General features: G+C 43.6%; 1 protein-coding gene across 2 annotated transcripts in view; it reads left to right on the plus strand.

Moving 5' to 3' along the window:
* The window catches only part of Pogz (pogo transposable element derived with ZNF domain), a 56,938-nt gene that overhangs the window by 12,655 nt on the left and 20,462 nt on the right, over positions 1 to 23,821 (plus strand). The window contains exons 4-8 of one of the 2 annotated variants that reach the window (XM_057793252.1): positions 257 to 718; positions 14,807 to 14,931; positions 17,034 to 17,192; positions 21,524 to 21,699; positions 23,198 to 23,306. In XM_057793252.1, coding sequence (XP_057649235.1) covers positions 14,808 to 14,931; positions 17,034 to 17,192; positions 21,524 to 21,699; positions 23,198 to 23,306 — 568 coding nt within the window. In that variant the 5' untranslated portion in view covers positions 257 to 718; position 14,807. Of the gene's footprint in view, positions 1 to 256; positions 719 to 1,187; positions 1,389 to 14,806; positions 14,932 to 17,033; positions 17,193 to 21,523; positions 21,700 to 23,197; positions 23,307 to 23,821 lie in introns of those variants that run through there. The other variant, XM_057793253.1, reaches the window with a different exon arrangement.

Here is a 23,821-nt window from a genome sequence, read left to right on the forward strand (position 1 = left end):
ATCTTGTTCTTTGTTGCAACAACAGTGGTTGGTGCCATTGGACCTCACCATCTTGCTACGGCATGACGTTCCCTTGGATTGGGAATAAACCTTGAGTGGAAAGTAAGAGAGAGTCCAAATTCCTCTGGAAAGTCTAAGAAAGTAAATTGGGAAATAATTTCTTTGGGAGTCCCATTTTTCTCAGCAAAATTTGTACACTGCTTGCGAAGCTAATTATTCTTTTCTCCATGAAGTCTTTTTCTTTATTTATTTGCAGGACCAGACAAACTTGACTAGAAAAGAAGCCCGGACCGGGGTTAGGATGAGCGATGACGTAGCACACTCTCCAGCCAATTGAAAGAGCACGAGAAGCGGAGGGCGGAAGTGACGAGAGATATCCCTCCGCAGGGCGAGAGGGTCGGTGGGGGGAGTCGGCGTCTCTCTCCCCCGCGCCAGCTCCCGTACACGGAGCCGCATTCCTTGGCCCCCCCCACCCCCTCCCTCGGGGCCCCCCGCCCCCCTCGGGAAAAAAATCCACCCCAATCACTCGAACCCGAGGGAGGCTTCCTTTCACCCTCGGGGAGAGGAGCTTTCAACGGTTCCCTCTTCAGCGTCTCCCCCCCGAGCCCCCGTCCCCTCCCCTGCTCCCACCCCCCTACTCCCGGCGCCGGGTGCAAGGTCCCTTTAAGGCGACGGCGCCTTCCTCGGGTCAGACTACCGGCGGCGACGACCACGGGAGGTGAGTGAGCGAGCGAGCCCCGGCGCTCCCCACCCCCTTCTCCCGGGGGTTCCGTTATCTTTTCGCTGGGCGAGGCGTTCCGAAGCGAGACAATGAGAGGGGGGATGGGGCGCGCGCGGGGGGGAGGGGCCGGGCGCGCGTCCGCGGCCCCCGAGTGGCGGCGCGGCCCACGGCAGCGGCGGGCGCGGGGCGCGGCGCGGGGGGGTGTGTGTGTGTGCGCGCGCGCCCCGGCCATGGAGCCGCGCGCCCCGGCCGACGGTGGCCGAGGCCCGAGGATGCCCCGCCGCCCCCTTCCCCCTGGCGGGGCCGCGCGCGCTCGCGCCCCACGGGCCGCGCACCGCCGACGTCCGCAAGCGCGCCGGGCGCGAGCGTCTCGGAGGAGTGGGCGGCGCGGGCGCGGGCGGCGGTCGCTGGGGATGGGGGGGGCTGGTACGCGGGGCCGCAGCTGCGGAGGGAGCGGCGGAGCCCGGGGTTCCTGCCGCCCCCACGCGTGGAGGCGTGAGCGCTGGTTTTGAGCGGGAGGAGGGAAGCGAGCGACTGCTGCCGGTCCCCTGTGTTATGTAATCCCGCTCCGATTGCGAGGACATCCCAAGCCTCTGCAGCTAGTTGACGAAGTCTCCTCCCTCGGCCCCCAAATTTATGCAAGGATGGCGCCGTGATTTACAGAATGGTATGGGGCAGAATCTGTTTTCTGGTGATTATGTCCTGCCGCTGTAGGCGCCATGTTTAGCCCAAGGACTATTTTCTTTAGATTCCCAACACCTACTGAAAAAGAATGTCATCGAGCCACCTGCTTTTCTCTGGTTTCTGCCCGTGGTCCTGGTTTCCTCTCCCGGGTTGCGGAATTCTTTCAAACTGTCACTAACACTGCACGTTTCTCCTCTCACTTATTTTAAGCGTTCAGAAAAAGCTGAGAGTCTTTGGCCTTTTCGTTCTCGAGGAGGAAATGGAGATCGAAGTGCAGTATATTACAGAACAGTGCAGAGGGTAGCCCCTTTTCCCCACACTTCTGTTCACCTCCCTTTGTGGCACAAAACGCCTCCAAAAAAAAAAATGGTTTAAAAGGGATTTCCCCAGGTGAAGGGGAAGACGAGGGTGCTGCAGCTTGAACAGTGGCTTCCCAGACCTTGTTCTGGAGCTAGGAACTTGGACGATGACTTATTGATCCTAGTCGTTCTTAACTTTAGAGTGCATAGAAATGTTTTGAAGATTGTAAAACGTGCAGTTTGCTGGGCGGTGTTGGCGCACGCCTTTAATCCCAGCACTTGGGAGGCAGAGGCAGGCGGATCTCTGTGAGTTCGAGACCAACTTGGTCTACAGAGCTAGTTCCAGAACAGGCTCCAAAACCACAGAGAAACCCTGCCTCGAAAAACCAAAAAAAAAAAAAAAAAAAAAACCAAAAAAAAAAAAAACGTGCAGTTTAAGGGCTTTGTGCCTCAAAGTTTTCTTTGTTTTTTGCTTTTGAGTAAGGTGGAGGGCCAACGCCATCTTTACAATGGGCGCCCCATAACTTTTGGTTTTGGGCAGGGTGGAGGGCCAATGCTGTTTTTACAATTGGCACTCATAACTGAGATAATCTAAACGTTAACAATTATTGGTTCTGTAGAAAGATGATCAAAATATGTTAAAATAATTAGATTCTGTCCCCTTACTATATTGTGGGATATGTCAAACCGAAATAAAACAGAATGGACTTTGAGAGCAGACAGGGGCATAAGAGTTGCCACTCCATCTTGAATGGGGGATATAATCTAGGAATTTTCACTTTGTGGTTAACTGAGCCCAGGAGATAGCCCTTGTCAGGGGAGTTTTGAGGCCATAACTTTTCTGAATTATAACTAAGGCTTTTTTGTTTTTCTCCCATGACTTTTGCACTGGTGATTCAAAAGTAATTTAGGTAAAAGCAAGGCAGTGGCACCGTAGGCTGGCATGCTGACTTGAGAATGCCCTTGATGGAGATTGGGCAGCTTATCATGAGACCGTTGATATTAATTCAGTTTCAGCTTTGGAGTATATCTTTAATTTTTAAGAATCTAATAAAAATGAAAAGCATGTATGAAGCATTTATATTGTCTGTGGAAGTATTTTTAAAGTATTTCATTAGCATGTATTAATTATACATGAGTGTATATTTCATTATGACATTTTCGTGCATGTGTGTAATGTATTTTGATTGTATTCACACCCCATTACCCTCTCTTCCCCCTTCCACTCCTCCTGATCCCCTCCCTCAAGCCCCCTCCTACCTTCATATCTTTTTGGCCATGGGGGTGGGTGACCTGGTGAGTTTAATTAGTCTTGATTACAGGAAATGAGCAAATTACCATGATGAAAACCTCTTTTTACGCCAGTGCATTAACTGACTAGAGACGAGGGTGGGGTGCTGATCCCCTTTCCCTTTCACGATGGCGTGTTGTCATAGCCCTGTGCAGGTTTGTGCAGGTCATCACAATTGCGGTGAGTTCAAGAGTGCATGTCAGTGAGCCACAGCCCTCTGAACATTGTTTCCGCTTCCTCTCTGTGATGCTCCCTGATCTCGGAGTGGGCTGTAGAGATGGACCGTGTAGAATTGAGCTGCCTTCAGCATCCTCTTATTAGCACTTTGGCCAGTGATGAGTCTTTGCATAATGAAATCCATGAGGAAACATTGTAGAAAGATGCTTCTCTGGCCAGAGCCGACAGCAGCACTGTGCGCATAAACATAAATGTTTAGAAGGTCGTTTGGTGGGTATGTAATGGCCATGTAGCAAAATGACAACTGTAGCTTCCCCACTAGGACTTACTACCTTCTCAGCTACAAGCTTTTGATGAGGCTTAAAGCACTACATATAAGGGGGCTCAGATTCAATCAGAATATGGCAGCAGTCACAGCACTATTGGATGAAGGTCTCGCCCACCTCTTTGGAGGGACTGTTGTCGTGAGGAAACGCTCCTGTGGGATTGAGTTGCTGTAAGCCGCTTGTTTCGTCGAGTTGCATTTTCCCCTGGAAGGATGACTGACAGACTAGACACATCAGTGTTCATTCTGGATGAACGGAGTGAGTTTTGTCAGTATTAGGAAAACAATTGGCATTTGTTTCCATTGATAAAATTAAAGGAAAATTAGAATTCTGAAAAACTAAACAGTTTGACTTTTAACATTGTCCCAGGACTTGGCAAACTTTAAAAAAATAATAACCATAGTTAATAACTGTGAGTTTAAAAATGTAGTTTGAGGGATTGGAAAATGGCTCAGTGGTTAAGAGCACTGACTGCTCTTCCAGAAGTCCTGGGTTCAATCTCCAGTACCCACATGGCAGCTCACAAATGTTTGTAACTCCAAGATCTGACACATTCACACAGACAAAAATGCAGGCAAAACACCAATGCACAGAAAATAAAAATAATTTATAAAAATAGGTAGTTGGGTGTGATGGCACCATGCTGGTAATCCCAATGAAAGGCTGAGACAGAAAGATTAACTTGAGTTCAAGGTGTCCTGGAGAAAGCCTCAAAACTAGAGAAGAGGTGTGTGTGTGGAAGAGATTGGGAGATTACATGGTGTGTGAAATCTTTAAAATGGCATGATGAAAATGCCATTTGGTAGGTAGGCATAACTCAGTAAATTAGTGCTTTCCACATAATCAATGTACAGTGTGAAATAGTACAGGGTGGGGGTTGGAGAGATGGCTTAGCAGTTGAAATCGCAGCGCTCATTGTGACAAGCTGGGCGACCTCTACGCACTTGTAGCTCCAGCTTCGCTGGCAACGGAGACAGAGGATCTGTGGGGCTGGGTGGCTTTCCAGCCTAGCCAAGAAGATGCAAGCTCCAAGTCTGGGGAGAGTGATCGGAGAGGACCTCCGGCACTTGGTTCTGGTTTTGCACACATACAGAACACATGTATCTATCTGCTCTCACGGATGTACAATCAAAAATTTTTTTAATGTAGAAATAAAAAGAACCTATCAAAATACAAGTTACAGCATGTGGAACATTGAAATGAGGACCCAGCACATGCTAGGCAAATGCTCTGTTGTGGATGGTAGGATGAATGCCAAAGATAAGACTGGTGTTACTGATAGGAATGTGTGAGCTATGTTGTTAAAGCCTATTGAGTGCATAAAGATCATGTTACCAGTATAATTACTGCAAAATACAGAAACCAGCTAGTTTGCCAAGATGTTAATAATGGATTAATTAAAAACTTTGTCTCACAGTGTATCTGGCTACCTATAGAATCTACCTAGGATTCATTTCTTTTTTTAAGTATTTATTTATTTATTATGTATACAATATCCTGTGTGCATGTATGCCTGCAGGCCAGAAGAGGGCATCAGGCCCCATTACAGATGGTTGTGAGCCACCATGTGGTTGCTGGGAATTGAACTTGGGATCTTTGGAAGAGCAGGCAGTGCTCTTAACCTCTGAGCCATCTCTCCAGTCCCCTAGGATTCATTTCTTAAACAACCCCTCCATTTCTTTTTTTCTGATTATTTTTTAGTGTCTGAAAAATGTGTGTGTGTGTGTGTGTGTGTGTGTGTATATATACATACATATGATAATTGCTTGTAACATTAGGGAAACTTAAGAAATTCAGCCTAAATTGTTAACTAGTCAAAAAGATAATGGTAGTTAAAGCACGTGGCTCTGGCAAGCCTTGTGCTTCTTCCTCGTTTCCTCTGCCTTGCTAAAAACGATTAAATTACATTTTTAGAGCTAGCCATCAATGTCTTTTTTGTTTTATTTTATTTTTTTAAATATTTATTTATTTATTATGTATACAATGTTCTGTCTGTGTGTATGTCTGCAGGCCAGAAGAGGGCGCCAGACCTCATTACAGATGGTTGTGAGCCACCATGTGGTTGCCGGGAATTGAACTCAGGACCTTTGGAAGAGCAGGCAATGCTCTTAACCGCTGAGCCATCTCTCCAGCCCCTTTGTTTTATTTTATTAATTTATATTTCAAGGCAGGATTTCTCAGTGTAACAGCCCTAGCTGTTCTGAACTAGCTCTGTAGACCAAGCTGACCTTAATATTCCATTATCTGTTCTATCTTGGTGAGTCCAAAGTGTTGTACCTAATTCACTTTCTATCCTAACTTGCATTACCAACCAATCTTTTGATGTTTCTCAACCTTATACACTTTATACCTCTTTAGTGAGTTTCTTTTCTGTGTCTGATAAACAAGCAAAACTAATAACTCTCTAGTCTTCAACTCCCTCAGAGACCTGAGAAGGAAATAAGATTAATTGTGTAAGGAGGAAGTGCAAGCAAGCAGCTTTCAAAAAAATGTGAGCTATGGCAGAAATAGTTGCCTGGACAGTCACCCAAGTTCCTTTGCAGTGTTGGGGCATCCATCTTCAGCCTACAGGCCTAGCATATTTGTTATACCTTTCTATGAAGCAGGGTTTTTGAAGGACTGTCCTGCTTTGTCCAGGCAAGGTTTGGCAGTCACTCTTTTGGGTCTTGCTTGTCCAATTTGGAGAGCATACTATCAGCAGTCAGGGTAAGGGCACTTTCTTGCCCAGTGATTAAATTTTGCCACAAAGATCGTAAACTGGGAAGGTGTTTCCTCCATAATGATAGGAAATGACTGATCCAAATTTGACATGGGGCCTGCAAGATGCTCCTTAAGGCATTTCCCAATGGCAGATTACCTTGACTGCCCCTTGTTGGCCTACATTCATTAGTCCAGTGCCTGCCCTTGCCACACCTTCTGCATAATCCAGAAAGGGGGGGTGCTCTCTTTGAATTATGCCTAGAAAAAACATTGTTTCTACAAACACTGTTCACAATCCCTTTTTAGGTGAACTTGGTTATTGCAATTGAAACACTTGATGACAGTTTTTTTTCAAACCTCTGGAAATCACCTCTGCTGCCATCATGGTCATGAGATTCAGTATCGATTGTGTCTCGGATCCATTCCTCCAAGGGTGCTGATCTTGCCTTTAATGGCCTAATTACCCTTTTGCATTGTGAATTAGCATTTTCAAAGACCACAGATTAAACTAGTCTAGCTTCTGAATTTGGTGTCATTCTATTTACTGCTGAAGTCAGTCTTTGTAAGAAATCCATGAACGCTTCCTTTGGACTCTGCATAGCTTTAGTAAATGACTCAATTTTCTTTCCTACTTCAACTCTGTTCCAAGCATTCAAAGCTGCTGCTCAGCATAAAGGCACTTTGTAGTCACCATAAGATTGCCTTTGTACATTTGCATCACCTCCCTGTCCAGGAAGTTGGTCTTTGCTGTTTAATGGCCTTAGCCTCATCTTCTACCAGGACCTCCATTGTAATTGAGGACCAGGCTCCAAGACGGCTGTAACCAAGTCTCTCCAGTCTTGAAGAATAATTCTATTACAAATTGACAAGTTTTTGTTTTGTTTTTTGTCTGTTTCTCAAGACAGGATTTCTCTGTGCAGCTTTAGAGCCTGTCCTGGAATTTGCTCTGTTACCAGGCTGGCCTCAAACTCAAAGCGATCCTCCTGCCTCTGCTTCTTACATGCTGGGATTAAAGGCATGTGCCACCCAGCTTTGACCATCAGTTTAACATCTGTTTCACAAAAGATTAATGCATGCCATATGAGACCATCACTTCCTTGAATCTCCTTAAATCTAACATTTCCACAGGATTCCAGTGAGGGCTTAAATAGCCTTGAGGATATCTGTCATTTGGAAATTCCTATAAGGAGGTGACTGGATATATTAAGGTTGGTTTCTTGAAAACTTTAGGCTGTTCCTCTCTAACCTTATAATGCAACACTGAAATTGGTTCTTTAAATTCTTCTGTCTGGATCTGAATAACTTTATGATCTGTTTTAATAAGTTTTTCTAAGGCCTGTAACTTGGCACTCATATTAACGAGCTTTTTAAAGATAAACCAAGAATTATGAAACCAACAATCAAGATTATCAAAATGATAACATTATGTCAATGCTGGTTAAATTGATTATCCCTTCATTTAATTGATTTGATTGTTTCAATTTTAAATCATGTATTACATAATCAGAGACCTAACTCTCCATTGTAATTGTAATAGCGTTCTCCCTTTTTTTTTTTTTTTTTTTTTTTAAACTAATTCCCTTCTTTAAGAATTCTCAATTGTGGGGGCTGGAGAGATGGCTCAGCAGTTAAGAGCATTGCCTGCTCTTCCAGAGGTCCTGAGTTCAATTCCCAGCAACCACATGGTGGCTCACAACCATCTGAAATGAGGTCTGGTGCCCTCTTCTGGCCTGCAGGCATACATATAGACAGAATATTGTATCCATAATAAATAAATAAAATTAAAAAAAATTGAAAAAAAGAATTCTCAATTGTCTGACCAAATCTGCTGACGATGGTGAGGAAGATGTGAGGCTGAGTGCTGCTCACACTCAGTAGAAGCCTGAGTGGGTTTCAAGGCAGTGGCCCTAGAAGGGGTTCCAGGGAAAGCCCACAACCCACTGGGAGAAAAGAAAGGAAAACCTGGCCCCAGGGTGGTGACTCCTGCTGTGTGTAGCTCTGGCCTACGCCTTTGGCTCCAAAGTCACAGGCGGGTAACTTTTTCATGAATTTGTGCCCCAAAAGTGGGAAACCAGATGTAGCACGAATTCTAATTGGTCTTAATAATAAAAACCTGGAGTCAGATATTGCTGAGAGGTCAGAGAAGCAGAGCAACTAACCATTATTCTTACCTTTACGAAGTCTTCAGACCGAATGGGACTTGTCTCTAACACGTCCTCAGACCAAATGCCTTAAACTTCTGTTTCCTCCGGCCTTATATTCCTCTCTGCCCAGCTATATCCCTTCCTGCCTCCACCTCCCTAATGCTGGGATTAAAGGTTTATGACTCCAAGAACTGGGATTAGAGGAGTGAGCCATCCCCACCTGGCTCTGTTTCTTTTTTTAGACTGATCAATTTTTTTTTTTAAAGATTTTGTTTGCTTATTACGTATACAGTATTCTGTCCACATGTTTGCCTGCACGCCGGAAGAGGGCACCAGATCTCATTACAGATGGTTGTGAGCCACCATGTGGTTGCTGGGAATTGAACTCAGGACCTCTGGAAGAGCAGTCAGGGCTCTTAACCTCTGAGCCATCTCTCCAGCCCTAGACTGATCAATCTTGTGTAACCCAGGGTGACCTTTAACTCACAGAGATCTGTCTGCTTCTGTCTTCCGAGTGCTGGGATTAAAGGTGTACACCAACACTGCCTGACAGAATTTATACATTTTTAATACTGCATATTTGATCCCACTTTCTTTTTAAGTAAAAGATAGTGCCAGGTGTAGTGGTACATGCCTTTAATCCTAGCATTCCTGATGTAGAGTCGAGTGGAGCTCTGTGAGTTTAAGGAAGGCTAGCTTGGTTGTCTAATATAGTGAGTTGAAGGACAGCAGCCAGGACTGCATATTGAGACCCTCTCTTTAAAAAAAATGCGGAAGTATATATCATGGATCGTTGAAAGGAATGCTTAGGTTTTTTTTTGTATTAAATATATTTGTTCTTAATATTTCAAGACAGGTTTTCTCTGTGTAATACTCCTAGCTGTTCTGGAACTGGCTTTGTAGATCAGACGGCCTCGAACTCGCAGAGATTTGCCTGCCTCTGCCTCTCAAGTGCTGGGACTAAAGGCATGCACCACCATTGCCTAGCTTAAATAGAACATTTTATCATATTGCTGAAGTTTTTTGGTGTGGATATATGTGCTTGGTTATATATATACATGTGTGTGAAGGACAATCTTAGCTTTCCAAAGGTATATATATATATATACACACACACACACACACATATACACACACAGATGTAACTACGTGTATGTGCGTGTCTGTGTGCAGGTGTATGCCCATGAGTACAGGTGCCCCCAGCAGGCAGAAACACGGGGTCTCCTGCAGTTACAGTTGGTTGGGCTGTCTGACGTGGTACTGAAAACTGAACTGGAGTGCTCTGTGGGAGCGTTTGTGGTCTTAACCTGACCACCCCATCAGTTCCATCCTCCTTGGTTTTTTAGACAAAGCCTCTCACTGTTTTAGGATTACACCTCAAAGGCTAGGTTCACTGGCCACAGAGCGCCAGGGAATCCTCTTGTTTCCTCACCCCACTGCTGACCTCAATTTAATTACCACCCCAGTCCTGGTGATAAACTGGAATGCTCCAGGAAAGATGCTAATTTTAAAGTTTAACAAGTATTTGCTTTAGGTTGGTACCTCCTACAGTTTCTCTCTCTCCCCCTAAATGTTATGCATGCTGAAGTGAAAGAAGTTGCTCTGTAGCCCAGTCTGGCCTCAAACTCACAGAGTGAGATCCTCCTGCCTCTGCCACTGGAGTTCTGGGATTAAAGACATGCACCACCACTGCCCAGCTTGAAAATAGTGTCCTTTTAACATCTGCAGAGGCTTCTGTCCAGGTTGTACTTGCCACTTTTCTGGGTTCTTGACTGAAAGAAGGTTGTACCATATAAAGTTACATCGTAAAAAACTGGGACTATATTTGCAAATAAAAAGTCATGTGTTTTGTAATATTTGGCTCAAATGTATATATTTCTTTTTTATTTTTTTTTTATTGAAAAAAAATTCCGCCTCCTCCCATGTGTATATTTCTTGTTTTTTACCTTTATTTACTCAGAGAGTGTACTGGGGAGCTGTGCCCATGTGGCAGCATACTTGTGAAAGTGAGAGGACAACCTGTGGGTCTGTTCTTCCCTCCGTGTGGGTGCAGAGAATGAAGGGGAGTCAGGCCAGGTTGTGTGTCTTTACCCATCCAGCTGTCTCGCCAGGTCTGTGGTTTTCTTTTTTGATTTTTGAAATTCAGTTTCTGGCTAGCATTGTCTACTATATCTTAAACAGGATGAGAGAATTTAAGTAATCCTTTAGATATTTTGCTCTTTTGTTTACCTTTGTAGTTTTGGTTTGAGAATGCATGCAGAATTTAATAGATGATTAGATGCCTCCAAGGATCAAGTTAAGAACATTAGTAGTTAAAACAGGTTTCCAGACTGGGCTCCTGGCTCACCCTGACTCACTGAGACATTGTGGGTACATTTTCAAAGAGACACTGCCATCTATTGGGCATTGCCCAAAGTACAGCTGTCAGATTTACACACTGATACAGAATAGTTTCCTTGGGTGTTCTGTTTTGCTGGTTTAGGCTTCTGGATTTGGCACAAAAGTGCGAAGATGCTAAGGACACTGATACCCTTTCCAATGAAGGCTTTGTGTGAGTGTTGAGGATAGTGTTAGTTTCATCTCAAGACAAAGAAACTCACTCCTCCTCAGCTCGTACTGGAGGCACAACAGCAGCAGCTCTTTGTAGTGCAGAGTTGAAAAGCTTTGTTCTGAAAGCGACATATAATGTAGGCAATGTTTGCAGATTAAAAGTAGGCTCTGGGGTCCTGTAAACAGTTTGCAGAATTCCTGGTACTTCGTACTAGACTAGAGTACGGCAGTGCAAAAGTTAGATGAAGAATCAGTAATCGTAGTCATAACTTCCTTTCTGCTGTTGTGATGAGAATACCTGGACAGAAAGCCCTTCAGGGACTCGAGAGGAGTTCAGTGGCTACAGCACTTGCTGCTCTTGCGGCAGACTTGGGTTTGGTTCCCAGCACTCAGGTGGTGGTTCAAGTTATCCATAACTCCAGGTCCAGGGAATCTGTGTTTCTCTTCTAACCTCTGTGGGCACCAGACAAACATGGGTGCTCATGTAGACAACACTCATACAAAGTAAATCTTTTTGTTTGTTTGTTTTTTGACTCAGGATTTCTCTGTAGCCCTACCTGGCTATCCTGGACCTAGCTATGTAGACCAAGCTGGCCCCAGATTCACAGAGATCCACCTGCCTCGGCCTCCTGAGTGCTAGGATTAAAGGCGTGCGCCACCACTGATCGGCCAAAGTAAATCTTTTAAAAAGCAATTTGGGCCGGGCAGTGGTGGCACATGACTTTAATCCCAGCACTCAGGAGGCAGAGGCAGGCGGATCTACAAGAGCTAGTTCCAGGACAGGCTCCAAAGCTACAGAGAAACCCTGTCTCGAAAAAGCAGTAAACAAACAAATAAATAAAGCAATTTGGGTCTATTTCAGCCTACTATTTTTTTATTCCAGGTTCTAACATATCATTATTGTAGGGGAGTCAGGGCAGGAACTTACACAGCTAGTCACATCATGTCCACAGTCAAGAACAGAAGTGGATAAACACATGCTCACCTTACCTGCTTGCGTGTACTCTCCTCCGTTTTTCTTTGTTTTTTTTTAGTATGTATTTATTTTATGTGCATTTGTGTTTTTCCTGCATATATGCCTATTTGAAGGTGCCACATCCCTTGGAACTAGAGTTACAGACAGTTGTGAGCTGCCATATGGGTGCTGGGAATTGAATCTGGATCCTCTGGAAGAACAGCCAGTGCTCGTAACCACTGTTAGCTCACTTTTTCTAGTTATACAGGTCAGCACTCCCTGTCTAGGAAATGGTGGTATCCACAGTGACCTGGGTCTTGGCACATCAGTTAATTTAAAGGGGATATAGAGAGACGGCTCACTAGTTGCGAGCATTGGCTATTCTTCCAGAGCTCTGGGGTTCAGTTACCAGCACCCACATGGAGGCTCACAACCATCTGTAACTCTAGTTCTAGGGGATCTGACACCTTCTTCTGGCCTCCAAGGGCACAAGGCACACAAACAGTGCACAGACATATATGCAGGCAAAACCATTTTATATGTAAATTGAAATAAAAAAAGTATTCCAGGACATGCGCACAGGCCAACCCAATATAGGCAGTCCCTCACTGAGACTTTGTTCTCATATGATTCTAGATGGTATTAACAACAAAACTGTCAAGTCAAAGTTGGGCATGGCGAGGAGTGCCTTTAATCCTTGTACTCAGGAGGCAGAGGCAGGTGAATTTCTTGAGTTTAAGCCAGCCTGATCTACATAGTGAGTTTTAGGACATCCAGGGCTAAATAGAGAGACGACCCTGTCTAGCAAAACCAAAGCAAAGGGGAAAAAAAAAACTAACTTGAGTCAGACATGAACTTAAGAGGCAGAAATAGTTGTAGTTCTCTGAGTTCAAGGGGAGCCTGGTCTACATAGTGATTTCCAGGGCTACATAGGGGGACACTATCTTCAAAACAAAACAAAGACCCTAAACATTACATTCACTAAATAGTATCTTTTTTTTTTTTTTTTTTTTTTTTTAGGTTTTATTTATTTATTATGTGTACAGCATTCCTTCCATGTGTGCCCGCATGCCAGAAGGGGGCACCAGGTCTCATTAGAGATGGTTGTGAGCCACCATGTGGTTGCTGGGAATTGAACTCAGGACCTATGGAAGAGCAGTCAGTGCTCTTAACCACTGAGCCATCTCTCCAGCCCCACTAAATAGTATCTTAACACAATTTTAATTTGTGTGTGTATGTTGGAGAGCCTTGCACACGCTATAAGCACTGTACATAACACATCATTAAACATATTTTTAAATCAGAGTATTAGGCTTGGGCTTCATTGTGACATTTTCTAACAAAATTTGTGTTTGTGCGCGCGGGTGTGTTTATTCATGGGCAGGAGCCAGCAGATGATTGATAGATGTGTGTGTGTGTGTGTGTGTGTGTGTGTGTAGATAGGTATTTCCCTCAGTTGATTACCACCTTATTTTTGAGACAAGGTCCTCTCTGACCTGGAGCTTCTGTTTTGGCTAGTCTAGGCTGGCTGGCCAGTGAGGCCTCAGGATCTGCCATCTCCTTTCTTCCCCATTGATTTGATTAAGAGTACCTCACCACCACACTTGGTGTTTTGTTTTATTTTGCATGTGGGTTCTGGGGACTGAACTCAAGTCCTTCCCCATCTTCCTAGCTCCTCCCTGCTTGTCCCCTTCTACCCCCCCCCCCCCATAGCCTCCTTTTAGTTTTCTGTCATTTATAGCATGCCATTTTGGGCATATGCCTCTAAGTCCTCTCTTGGGAGGCTGAGGCAGGTAGCTTTCTGTGAGTTCGAGACCATAGCAAGTTTCAGGCAAATTAGTACTACATAGTGAGATCCTGTCTCAAAAAAGTTGAGTTGGCTGGCTGAGAGATGGCTCAGAGGTTAAGAGCATTGACTGTTCTTCCAGAGGTCCTGAGTTCATTTCCCAGCAACCACATGGTGGCTCACAAACCATCTGTAATGAGATCTGGTGCCCTCTTCTGGCTTGCAGGGATATATGCAGGCAGATCTTGTATGCATAATTAATAGATAAATCTTTAAAAAAAAAAGTTGGGTTTGCCAGATGGCTCAGGTACCTGCTGCCATGCCTGATAACCTGAGTTTGATTCCTGGAGCCCATGTGGTGGGGGAGAATCAATTCCTAAAAGTCGTCTCACCTCCACATGTATGCTGTGACATGTGTACATGTATACACTGAGTAAACAGTGTGATAAGAAAAAGTCGGTATTGATGGAAAATAGTTTATAATGGACTAAATAGTTCCACCCCTGTCCTTGCAGTGCCACTGCATTACCTGTATTTGTAATGCCATTGTATGTACTTCTCTTACCCCGATTCCCTCCTTCCTTCCTTCCTTCCTTCCTTCCTTCCTTCCTTCCTTCCTTCCTTCCTTCCTTCCTTCTTCCTTCCTTCCTTCCTTCCTTCCTTCCTCTTTCTTTCTTTATCTTTCTTATCTTTCTCCCCTCCCCCCCAACACTGTTTCTCTGTAGCTTTGGAGCCTGTCCTGGAACTAGCTCTTGTAGACCAGGCTGGCCTCAAACTCACAGAGATCCGCCTGCCTCTGCCTCCCGAGTGCTGGGTTTAAGGCATGTGCCATCCCTTTAACTTTTATAAGTCAAATTATTGCAGACTTTGCTGCAGAAAGGATTTTAATAGTCAAGGATTAAAATTGTCAGTCTGATCCATTGGTAGTGTAGAGAGGGTAGGTTCCTGACGAAGTCATGAGCATGATTGCAGCTATAGATAGTGGCGCACGCTATTCCAACAATTGGCATGCTGGGACAGGATGATTGTCCTGAGTTGAGGACCAGTGTGGACAACATAGTAAGCTCCAGGCTAGCCTATTTACAGTATGCCCTTTTTCAAACAGATGTTTCACTTGGTGTAAAACTGTTTCTACAATTCTAGATCATTGTCTTACTTTTTTCTTTCTGGTAGCATGGCGGACACCGACCTGTTTATGGAATGTGAGGAGGAGGAACTGGAGCCATGGCAGAAAATCAGCGATGTCATTGAGGACTCTGTAGTAGAAGACTACAATTCAGTGGATAAAACTACTCCAGGTAACTAAAACTCATGTTCTTATGTTGTTGTTTGCATTAATTATATTGAATTTTAGAGGATGAATTTAAGAATCTAGAGAGAGGGCTAGGGATATCACTTAGTTATGTAGTGTTTGTCTAGACTCTGTTTCCACCAACACATAAGCCAGGGGTGGTGGTACATACCTATAATCTTAGCAGTGGAGGTGGAGGCAGGAGGATTACAAACACAAGGTCATTTTCAGCTATACAAAAGGTTTGAAACCAGCCTGAGATACATGGGACCTTGTTTTTTATTTTTGTTTTTTATTTTTTTTTTTTTTATTTTTTTTATTTTTTTTGGTTTTTCGAGACAGGGTTTCTCTGTAGCTTTGGAGCCTGTCCTGGAACTCCCTTTGTAGACCAGGCTGGCCTCGAACTCACAGAGATCCGCCTGCCTCTGCCTCCCGAGTGCTGGGATTAAAGGCATGCGCCACCACCGCCCGGCTTGTTTTTTATTTTTTAAAAAAAGAGGGGGTGGGGGGAGAAACCAAGAAAGCCATGGTAGCTCACACCTATAATTCTAGCTCTTAGGAGGCTTGAGACCTCAAGCTGGAGGTACATAATAAGTTCCAGGCCAAACAGGAACTGTAGAGTGAGACCCTGCTGAGAGAGCGTGTGTGCACGCACGCACGCACGCAAGCGTGAATGAGAGAGAGCAAAGCACGAATATGGATTATCTAAGGCTACCTTTTTATGGCATTGGCTTTACCTTCTTTTCCATGCTGTAGCATATGAGTGCCTGCTTCTTCATAAAATTTGTGAAAATCTATTGAATTCACTCCAAATAGTGAGAGAATGGATTAACTAATATTTATCCAATATCCTCTTACCAAGCGTTCATGAACAGGGATGTAAAGTGGTATACATCAGAGCTGATATGTGTCCCCAGTCATGGTGCACTTGTTGTTTGCTTGAATTTGGTTTCCTTTGTGAGTCGAGAAAAGATCCTTTGTGTCTGTATTTTACCATTGATATAGGGATAAAATTCTAGATTACCCTATATTCACAAAGTAGCCATTTTCTCCTAAATTATACCAGTTTGGAGTTCTGTTTTGTTTTTTGTCTTCCCTTTCCTTGAGACTTGAAGATAGCATTGATTTAGGCTGAAAAAGAACACAGTACAGGTTTTACAGGTGGCTTGTCATGAAGGATTATAAATTCTAGTAGCGGTGATGGTGCATCTAGGAGACCTAAAGATACAGTAGTGCTAATAGAAGGTCCTGCTTCAGAGGTCAGTGACCTAACTTATGCTGAGATTTGTTTTTTTTTAATATGTATGAGTGTTTTGCCTGCATGTATGTCTGTACCATGTGTATGTGTGGTGTACATAGAGGCCAGAAGAATCCCATGGTGTTGAATCTCCTAGAATGAAGTTAACAGATAGTTGTAGCTGCCATGTGGATTCTGGGAATTGAACTTGGGTCCTCTGGGAGAGCAGTCAGTGCTCTTAATTGCTGAGCCATCTCTCCAGCCCTACAGTGTTCTAACTTAAATAGCCAGGAAATATAAGACAAAGAACGTATTATGGTTACTTGTATTATTAAGTTTTACTTGTCAAATTGACACAGTCTAGAATCGACAGACTGGGTTGGTCTGTGGACTATCTGTTGATGATTATCTTTGTTACATTAATTGAGGTGGCATCATTCCCTAGGAAGAGGACTCTGAATTGTTGAGTGGAGTGAGCGAGCTGAGCACTAGCACACACGCACTCTCTAGACTCTCTAGTCTGCTCTAGACTCAGTGTGATGTGATGAGCAGCTTCCAGCTCTTGCCACTTTAAGTTCCCTACAGTGATGAATTGTAATCTGAAATTGTGAGCCACAAAAGCCCATTCTCCCTTACGTTGCTTTTGTCAGGGTATTTTACGGTAGCAGTAGTCCTAGACTACTAGAAGACCAAAGAGATTGTGTATAAATGATAGGCTGAGAGACAGGAAAATCACATCAGTAGTTGGAATTTGGAGTGAAGTTGGAAACTTTTTGACTAGTGAAACAAGGTAAAGAGGGAAGAGTAGAAGCGGAATCCTTTAGTGTCACCTGTCCCTGTCTCCAAGTGACTATGCCTTCCCTTCCCCACAGTTTCTGTGAGCCAGCAGCCAATCTCAGCTCCAGTGCCCATTGCTGCCCATGCTTCTGTTGCTGGGCACCTCTCTACATCCACTACTGTTAGTAGCAGTGGGGTGCAGAACAGCGACAGTGCAAAGAAGACTCTTGTCACACTAATTGCCAACAACAATGGTAAGTGGGATTATTGGGGAAGTCTTCTGGGGATAGAGGCCTGAGAGAATAAAAATGGCCTCGCAGCTGCCTGTCCTGGTAGTCCTGTGGTGGCTGTGTTAGCTGGAGATGTCTTTAGGAACTGTTCTTTGGTATGGAAGAAACACTGGCTGCTGTATTCCTTCCATCAGTGCTGGCTTGATGCTGCGTCTTGAGTCAGGTCAGCGGATTCTTGCTTGATAATTCTATAATAGAAAAGATGAATTGAGCATTGCTGGCTGACTATTCTAGAGATCTGGGACTGTTAGTTGGTTTTGTTTACACACACACACACACACACACACACACACTTTAAATCAGAAGAATCCTGTTCATTTGGTTAAGAGTATTCCCAGGGCATCTTCATGTTCTGTCTTCTCTGAGAGGTTTCTGTGATTCTTTTCACCTTGTATTAAAGAGAAGAGGTGATTTCTGCTAGGATGAAATGGTGAAGGAACACCATTTTCGGGGTCTTTTATTGATTAGGGAAACTAAGTTTAGTTAGTTTGGTTTGGTTCTTTTGAAACAGGGTCTCATTTAGCCCAGGCTAGCCAATAACTCAATATATATATATTATGTATATGGGTGTTTTGCTTGCATGTGTGTCTGTGTGTCACTTGCATGTCTGATGCCTTCTTAGTGTGTTGGGACCCTTGGAGATAGAATTATAGATGGTGGTCAGCTGCCATGTGGGTTCTAGGAATTGAACCTGAGCTCTCTATAAGAACAAAGCTTGCTCTTAACTCCTGAGCCATCTCTCCAGCCCTAACCTTTGAACTCCTGATTCTCCTGCCTCTGCCCTGTACCACCAATACCCAAGCTGTATTTCATTATTGGTAGCTTTTTACACACCAGAGATGATTCCTGACAGTTTCCGTTTGAGGATTCATAATGGTGTATGCTTTCATGAGCTCCTTGTACTGCTAAAAACTTAACCGGTCCGTCTGTCTGTCTCTCTGTGTGTATGTGTGTGTGTGTGTGTGTGTTGTACTGCTAAAAACTTAACCGGTCTGTCTGTCTGTCTGTCTCTGTGTGTGTGCGTGTGTGGTTTTTTGTTTTGTTTTTTTGGCAGAGTCTCTCTATATAGGATTCACGGCAATATATGCTTTCATGGGCTCATTGTACTGCTAAAAGAACTGTACTTGTTTATTTCTAAAGGCAGGGTCCATGTAGCTCTGGGTAGCCTAGAACTCGGTATGTAGACCAGATTGGTCTCAGCTATAGAGATCCACTTGCTTTTGCCTCCTGAGTGCTGGGAATAAAGACATGTGCTACATATGTTCTTTGATTTTTTTTTTCTTTCCTGTGTGTGTGTGTTATTAGGAACGGAACATGTTCCCCTACCACATACAGGGAATTGAATATAAGACCTCACTCATACTAAGGTATATTCCCATTTTCCAGCCAGCCCCCTTTTAAGTATTTGTTTTGGAGTAGAGTTTACCTAAACTACCCAGGCTAGCCCTAAACTTGGTTTCTTCTGCTTTGTCCCCCTAAGTAGGCATTTTATTTCCTTTAGAGATCCATTTTATTGCTGTAAGAATAATCTGTGGCTGTGAGTCTGGAGATGAAGCTCAGTTAGAATACATGCATAGGATGACAAAGCCCTGAGTTAGGACCCTCTAACAGTAAAGAAGAGCAGGGGCTTGGGAAATGGCTCAGTCATTAAAGTCTTGCCACACAAGCACAAGGACCTGAGTTAGAATCCCATGACCCATGCAAAGTTTTGGTGGATCCTTGGGGCTCACTGTCCAGCCTAGCCTTCTCATCCAGTTTCAGGCCGGTGAAAGACTTGTCTCAAAACCAAAACAAGACAGACAGCACCTGAGACTAGTCACTGTCCTCCACATGCACACACAAAATAAAAATAAGTGATTGTCAGGGAGGCCAGCCTGGTCAGCCTCCAAAGCTACAGAGAAACCCTCTCAGAAAACAAAACAACAACAAAATCTTAGAGGCAGGCAAGGTGTGAAGGAACATTGGTGCATACCTGTCTGTGATCATGATACTCGGGGTTGTGAGTTCAAGGTCTGCCTGCTACACAGCAAGACCTTGTTCCAAAGAAAAATGGAGTAAGAGAGAGAAGACAATAGGGAAAATCTAGGAAACAAAGTCGGGGGGGGGGGGGGGAATTAGCTGTCCTGTCATGTGGAAGTGATTATTTGTAGTTCTTCATTTATGCGGATGTTACTTTTATACACTTTTGTATACTGTGTAGTGATGGCTTTTTACAAAAATAGACTCATACATTTCCCCTACTTTTTCTTGTACGCAGTAGTGACTATCTTGTTATCTTAATGCTAATAGCTTTAATTGTTTTGTTGTTTCTTATGGGGGGTGGGTCTTACCATACAACTCTGGCTAAAACTCACTTTGTAGACTCGACTGATCTGGGATTCATAGATCCTTCTGACTCTGCCTTTGCCTCCCAGGTACTGGGATTTAAAAATGTGTGCCTCATGCCTGACTGTTTGTCTTTTAAATTAATTAGTTTATTTAGTTTATGTGTATTATGCCTGTGCACCATGTGTATTGCCTGGAGCCATTGTAGGTCAGAAGAAGGCATTGAATCCCCTCCAACAGGAGATGGTTGCAGTGGGAATTAAACCCACATCCTCTCCAAGAGCAACAAATGCTCTTAACTGTTGAGCCAGCTTTCTTCTAGCCCTCTATTTTGATTTTGAGGCAGGATTTCATATAGCCCAGGCTAGCCTTAAAATTTCTATTTAGCTGAGGCTGGCCTTGCATTCCTGATGTTTGTGCTTCCGTTCTCAAGTGCTAGATTTACAGGTGTATACACACACTTTTTTTTTTTTTTTTTTTTTTTTTTGAGCCTAGACTTGTTTACCAGGTTGGCTTCAAACTTGCTATGGCAACAGATTACTGTGAGCTCCGTCCTGCTGATGCCAGGATCACAGGCATGTAACACAAGCCTGGCTTGTGTAGTGCTGGCCTTTGAACCAAAGGCCTCATCTATGCTGGAAGGCACTCTGCCAACTGAGCTACATCTCCAGCCCTTTCTAACATTCTGTTTTGGTTTGGTTTTTTGTTTTTATTATTTTGAGATAGGGTTTCTTTGTGTAGCCCTGGATGTCCTGGAACTCACTATGTAAACCAGGAGGCTAGTCTTGAACTCAGAGATCTGTCTCTCTCTGCTTCCCAAGTACTGGGACTAAAGGCATGTGCCACCACCTCCCTTCTTACCCAGCTCCTATCCAGCAGTTTTGGTTATTATACTTCCCATTATTTGATTAATGTGTTAACAGTAGATTATAAAAGGTACATTGATATTTCACTTACAGAGAGCTACAATGAGTGCTGGATAAGATTTATGCATTTATTACCTGTAATCCCAGCACTTAGGGGGCTGAGTCAGGAATATTGGCTGGTTTGAGGCCAGTCTGGGCTATAAGAAGGCTATCTCAGAACACACCTCCTTCAACAAGGCTACACCTCCCAATCCTTCTCCAACTGTTTCATAACTATGACCCAAGCATTCAATTATGTGAGCTTATAGGGGCCATTTTTACCCAGACCGCCACAGGGTATTTCCTATGGAAGAATGTCGGATGTTATTTGATTCATACTACCTGAACCCTTTCTCAAGCAAAAATAAATTTAGGGCCAGCAAGATGGCTTGATGAGTAAAGGACACTTGCCACTCAGCCTGAGGACCTGAGAACTACCTCACACGCATTGTCTCTGACCTCCCACATGGGGAACACAGAACACATACTCAAGCACACATTTACAATAAACAATTGTAAAAAATGTAAGGGGATTAGTTAATAACAAATTACCTTCTTACAAATAGATTCTTTTTTTTAAAATAAGAAATTCTTGTTTTTGCTATGCTGACTGGGGAGAAACCATTAGTGTGGAGAGAGGAGCTAGTGTCTTCCAGCCTTCATCAGGATGTGGGTGAGGTCAGTGCACTGCCCTGACCCTTTGTTTTCTGTTAGCGATGGTGCTGCATGGAGCTTAGGGCTAGGGTTTACTTTTTTTGCTTTTGTTTTTGTTGTTGTTGTTTTTGAGACAGGGTTTCTCTGTATAGCTTTTGGAGCCTCTAAGGGAGCTCACTTTTTAGATCAGGTTGGCCTTGAACTCACAGAGATCTGCCTGCCTCTGCCTTCTGAGTGGAAGCTTAAGTTTTGGTGAGTTTGGTGACATTAAGCCTGAGGTGAGTAGTGGGAGCTAAGTAATTTTGGCATCTGAGACACCGTTTCTTAACCTATAGTGTTTCTTACAGAATACACATTTAGCAATGCTCTAACATCCCTTTCTTGTTGTTTTCCCTGTCTGTTACCCTTTAGCTGGTAATACTTTGGTTCAACAAGGTGGTCAGCCACTCATTCTGACCCAGAATCCAGCACCAGGACTGGGAACAATGGTTACTCAACCAGTATTGAGACCTGTCCAGGTCATGCAGAATGCCAATCATGTGACTAACTCCTCTGTGGCCTCACAGCCTATATTCATCACTACCCAGGTGAGTAGGACTTTGAATTCTGGGACTTGTAGAGGAACAAGGACTGTGGGCCTCCCAAAGCTCTACCTTAGGCAGTGTCTTCACTATTAGAAATGCTTCTGAGTCTTGCCTGTTGAATTGAGGTTCTCTTTACTTCTCTTCCTTGTGAAATGCCCAGTATAGCATCATGCCTGCATATTTTCTGCCATACACCTTAGAGGTCTGTTGAGTTGACTAAAATCTGGGCAGAAATCATGGGGAAAGTTAGAATTAGAAAGCCTTGGCACCTCTGGGCAGTGGTGGCATACTTTTAATCCCATCACCCTGGAGGCAGAGGTAGGCAGATTGTGAGCTCAAGGCCAGCCTGGTCTACAAAAGTGAGTTCTAGGACAGCCAGAGCTGTTACACAGAGAAACCCTATTACAACAACAACAACAAAAAAAGGCAAAAGAAAGCCTTCACACAGGACTGGAGAGATGGCTTACTGGTCAAGAGCATTTGTTGCTCTTGCAGAGGGTCCAGGTTTAATTCCAAACACCCACATGTCAACTCATAACTGTTACAGAATTTTGCTGATACCTTCTTCTGACATCTGTAGACACCAGGCACTCCTGTGGTACACATACGTACATGCAGGCAAAATAAAACACTCATAGATGTAAAATAAATCTTAATTTTTTTTAAGTCCTCACATTTGCCTTGCAATCCTCAACATTTGCCTTGCAAGCGTTCCTTTTTGCTTGGGCTCCTTATCTCCTAGGATAAGTTTATTGACTTTGAAGATCTATGTGTAAGATGAGTGGCCTTTGAAGAAGGAAGGCTCACCATACAGTGTAGTAATTAGGAGTTGAAAGCCCAAATCTGAGTGGAATGTAAAGCCATGTGCTTCCCTTTGCCTGAGGCTTCCTAATTTCTATACTCTCTTACTAATTTATCTGAGGTTTGTCACCTTTAAAGTGGACTTTGGGAACAGCATATAAAACAAGGATTGTTTTTATATTTTGGAACACTAGATTAAGTACTGGTAATGATTTTGGTCTTTCCTGTCAAAGCACCAGTCTGTGAATACATAGTTTTGTTGTTTTCGTTACATAATAGTTTATTAAAAACAGGCTGGGTATGGTGGTGCATACCTCTAAAACCAGCTCCTAGAAGACAGAAGCAGAACTGTCATTAATTCAAGGCTAGTCTGAGCTACATTCCTGATTTTGAGGCCAACCTTGGCTACTTAAACCCTGTCTCAAAATAAAACAAAGTTGTTTGCAAACACAATTAGGAGTTTGTTGGCAACCTAGGATACATAGCAAGAACCAAGTCCAAAAGCAAAAACAGAACAAAACAACATTTTACAAAAATCTAACATGGGAGAATTTCCTAAAATTTTCCATTTCAGTTATTTGAAAGCTGTACCTCTAGAGAAAGAACCCTTAGGTCAGAATATGGGGCTGTCATTCGTACTGCAGTCAGTATCAGGGCTAGTTTCTCTCTGTGCTAAAGGTCATTTTGCTTTTTAATACAGGGATTTCCTGTAAGGAATGTTCGACCCGTACAAAATGCAATGAATCAGGTTGGGATTGTACTGAATGTACAGCAAGGACAAACAGTCAGACCAATTACACTGGTCCCAGGTAAGGAGATCCTTGGAGTAACCTAGCATCCAGGTATTTATTTTAACTGTTTCAAAATAGTTTAGAGCATTTGAAGGCATGTATTTAAAGAAGAATTTTAAATACGATTTTAACAATTTAAGCCTGCCGGGTGGTGGTGGTGCACACCTTTAACTGCAACACTCCGAAGGCAGAGGCAGGTGGATCTTAGTGAATTAGAGGCCAGCCTGGTCTACAAAATGAGTTCCAGGACAGTCAGGACTATTAACACAGAGAAACCCTGTTTCGAAAAATCAAACCAAAACAATGCAATTTAAGCCCAGTTGTTTTTTTTTTTTAAACAACAAACAACATTCTTGGTCTGCAGTGTGAGTTCTAGGACAGCCAAGGCTGTTAACACAGAAACCCTGTCTTTAAAAAAACCAAAGGGGAAAAAAGGTTTCTAAGCTTTGGCCAGGGTGGTAATTTTATTTTTATATTTAGCTTTTCACTACTCTTTGTGAGTTATAGTAAGGCTTATGTAGTCATTGTCAGTA

This window comes from Chionomys nivalis, chromosome 18 (genome assembly GCF_950005125.1).
Source record: "Chionomys nivalis chromosome 18, mChiNiv1.1, whole genome shotgun sequence".
Taxonomy (NCBI): Eukaryota; Metazoa; Chordata; class Mammalia; order Rodentia; family Cricetidae; genus Chionomys; species Chionomys nivalis.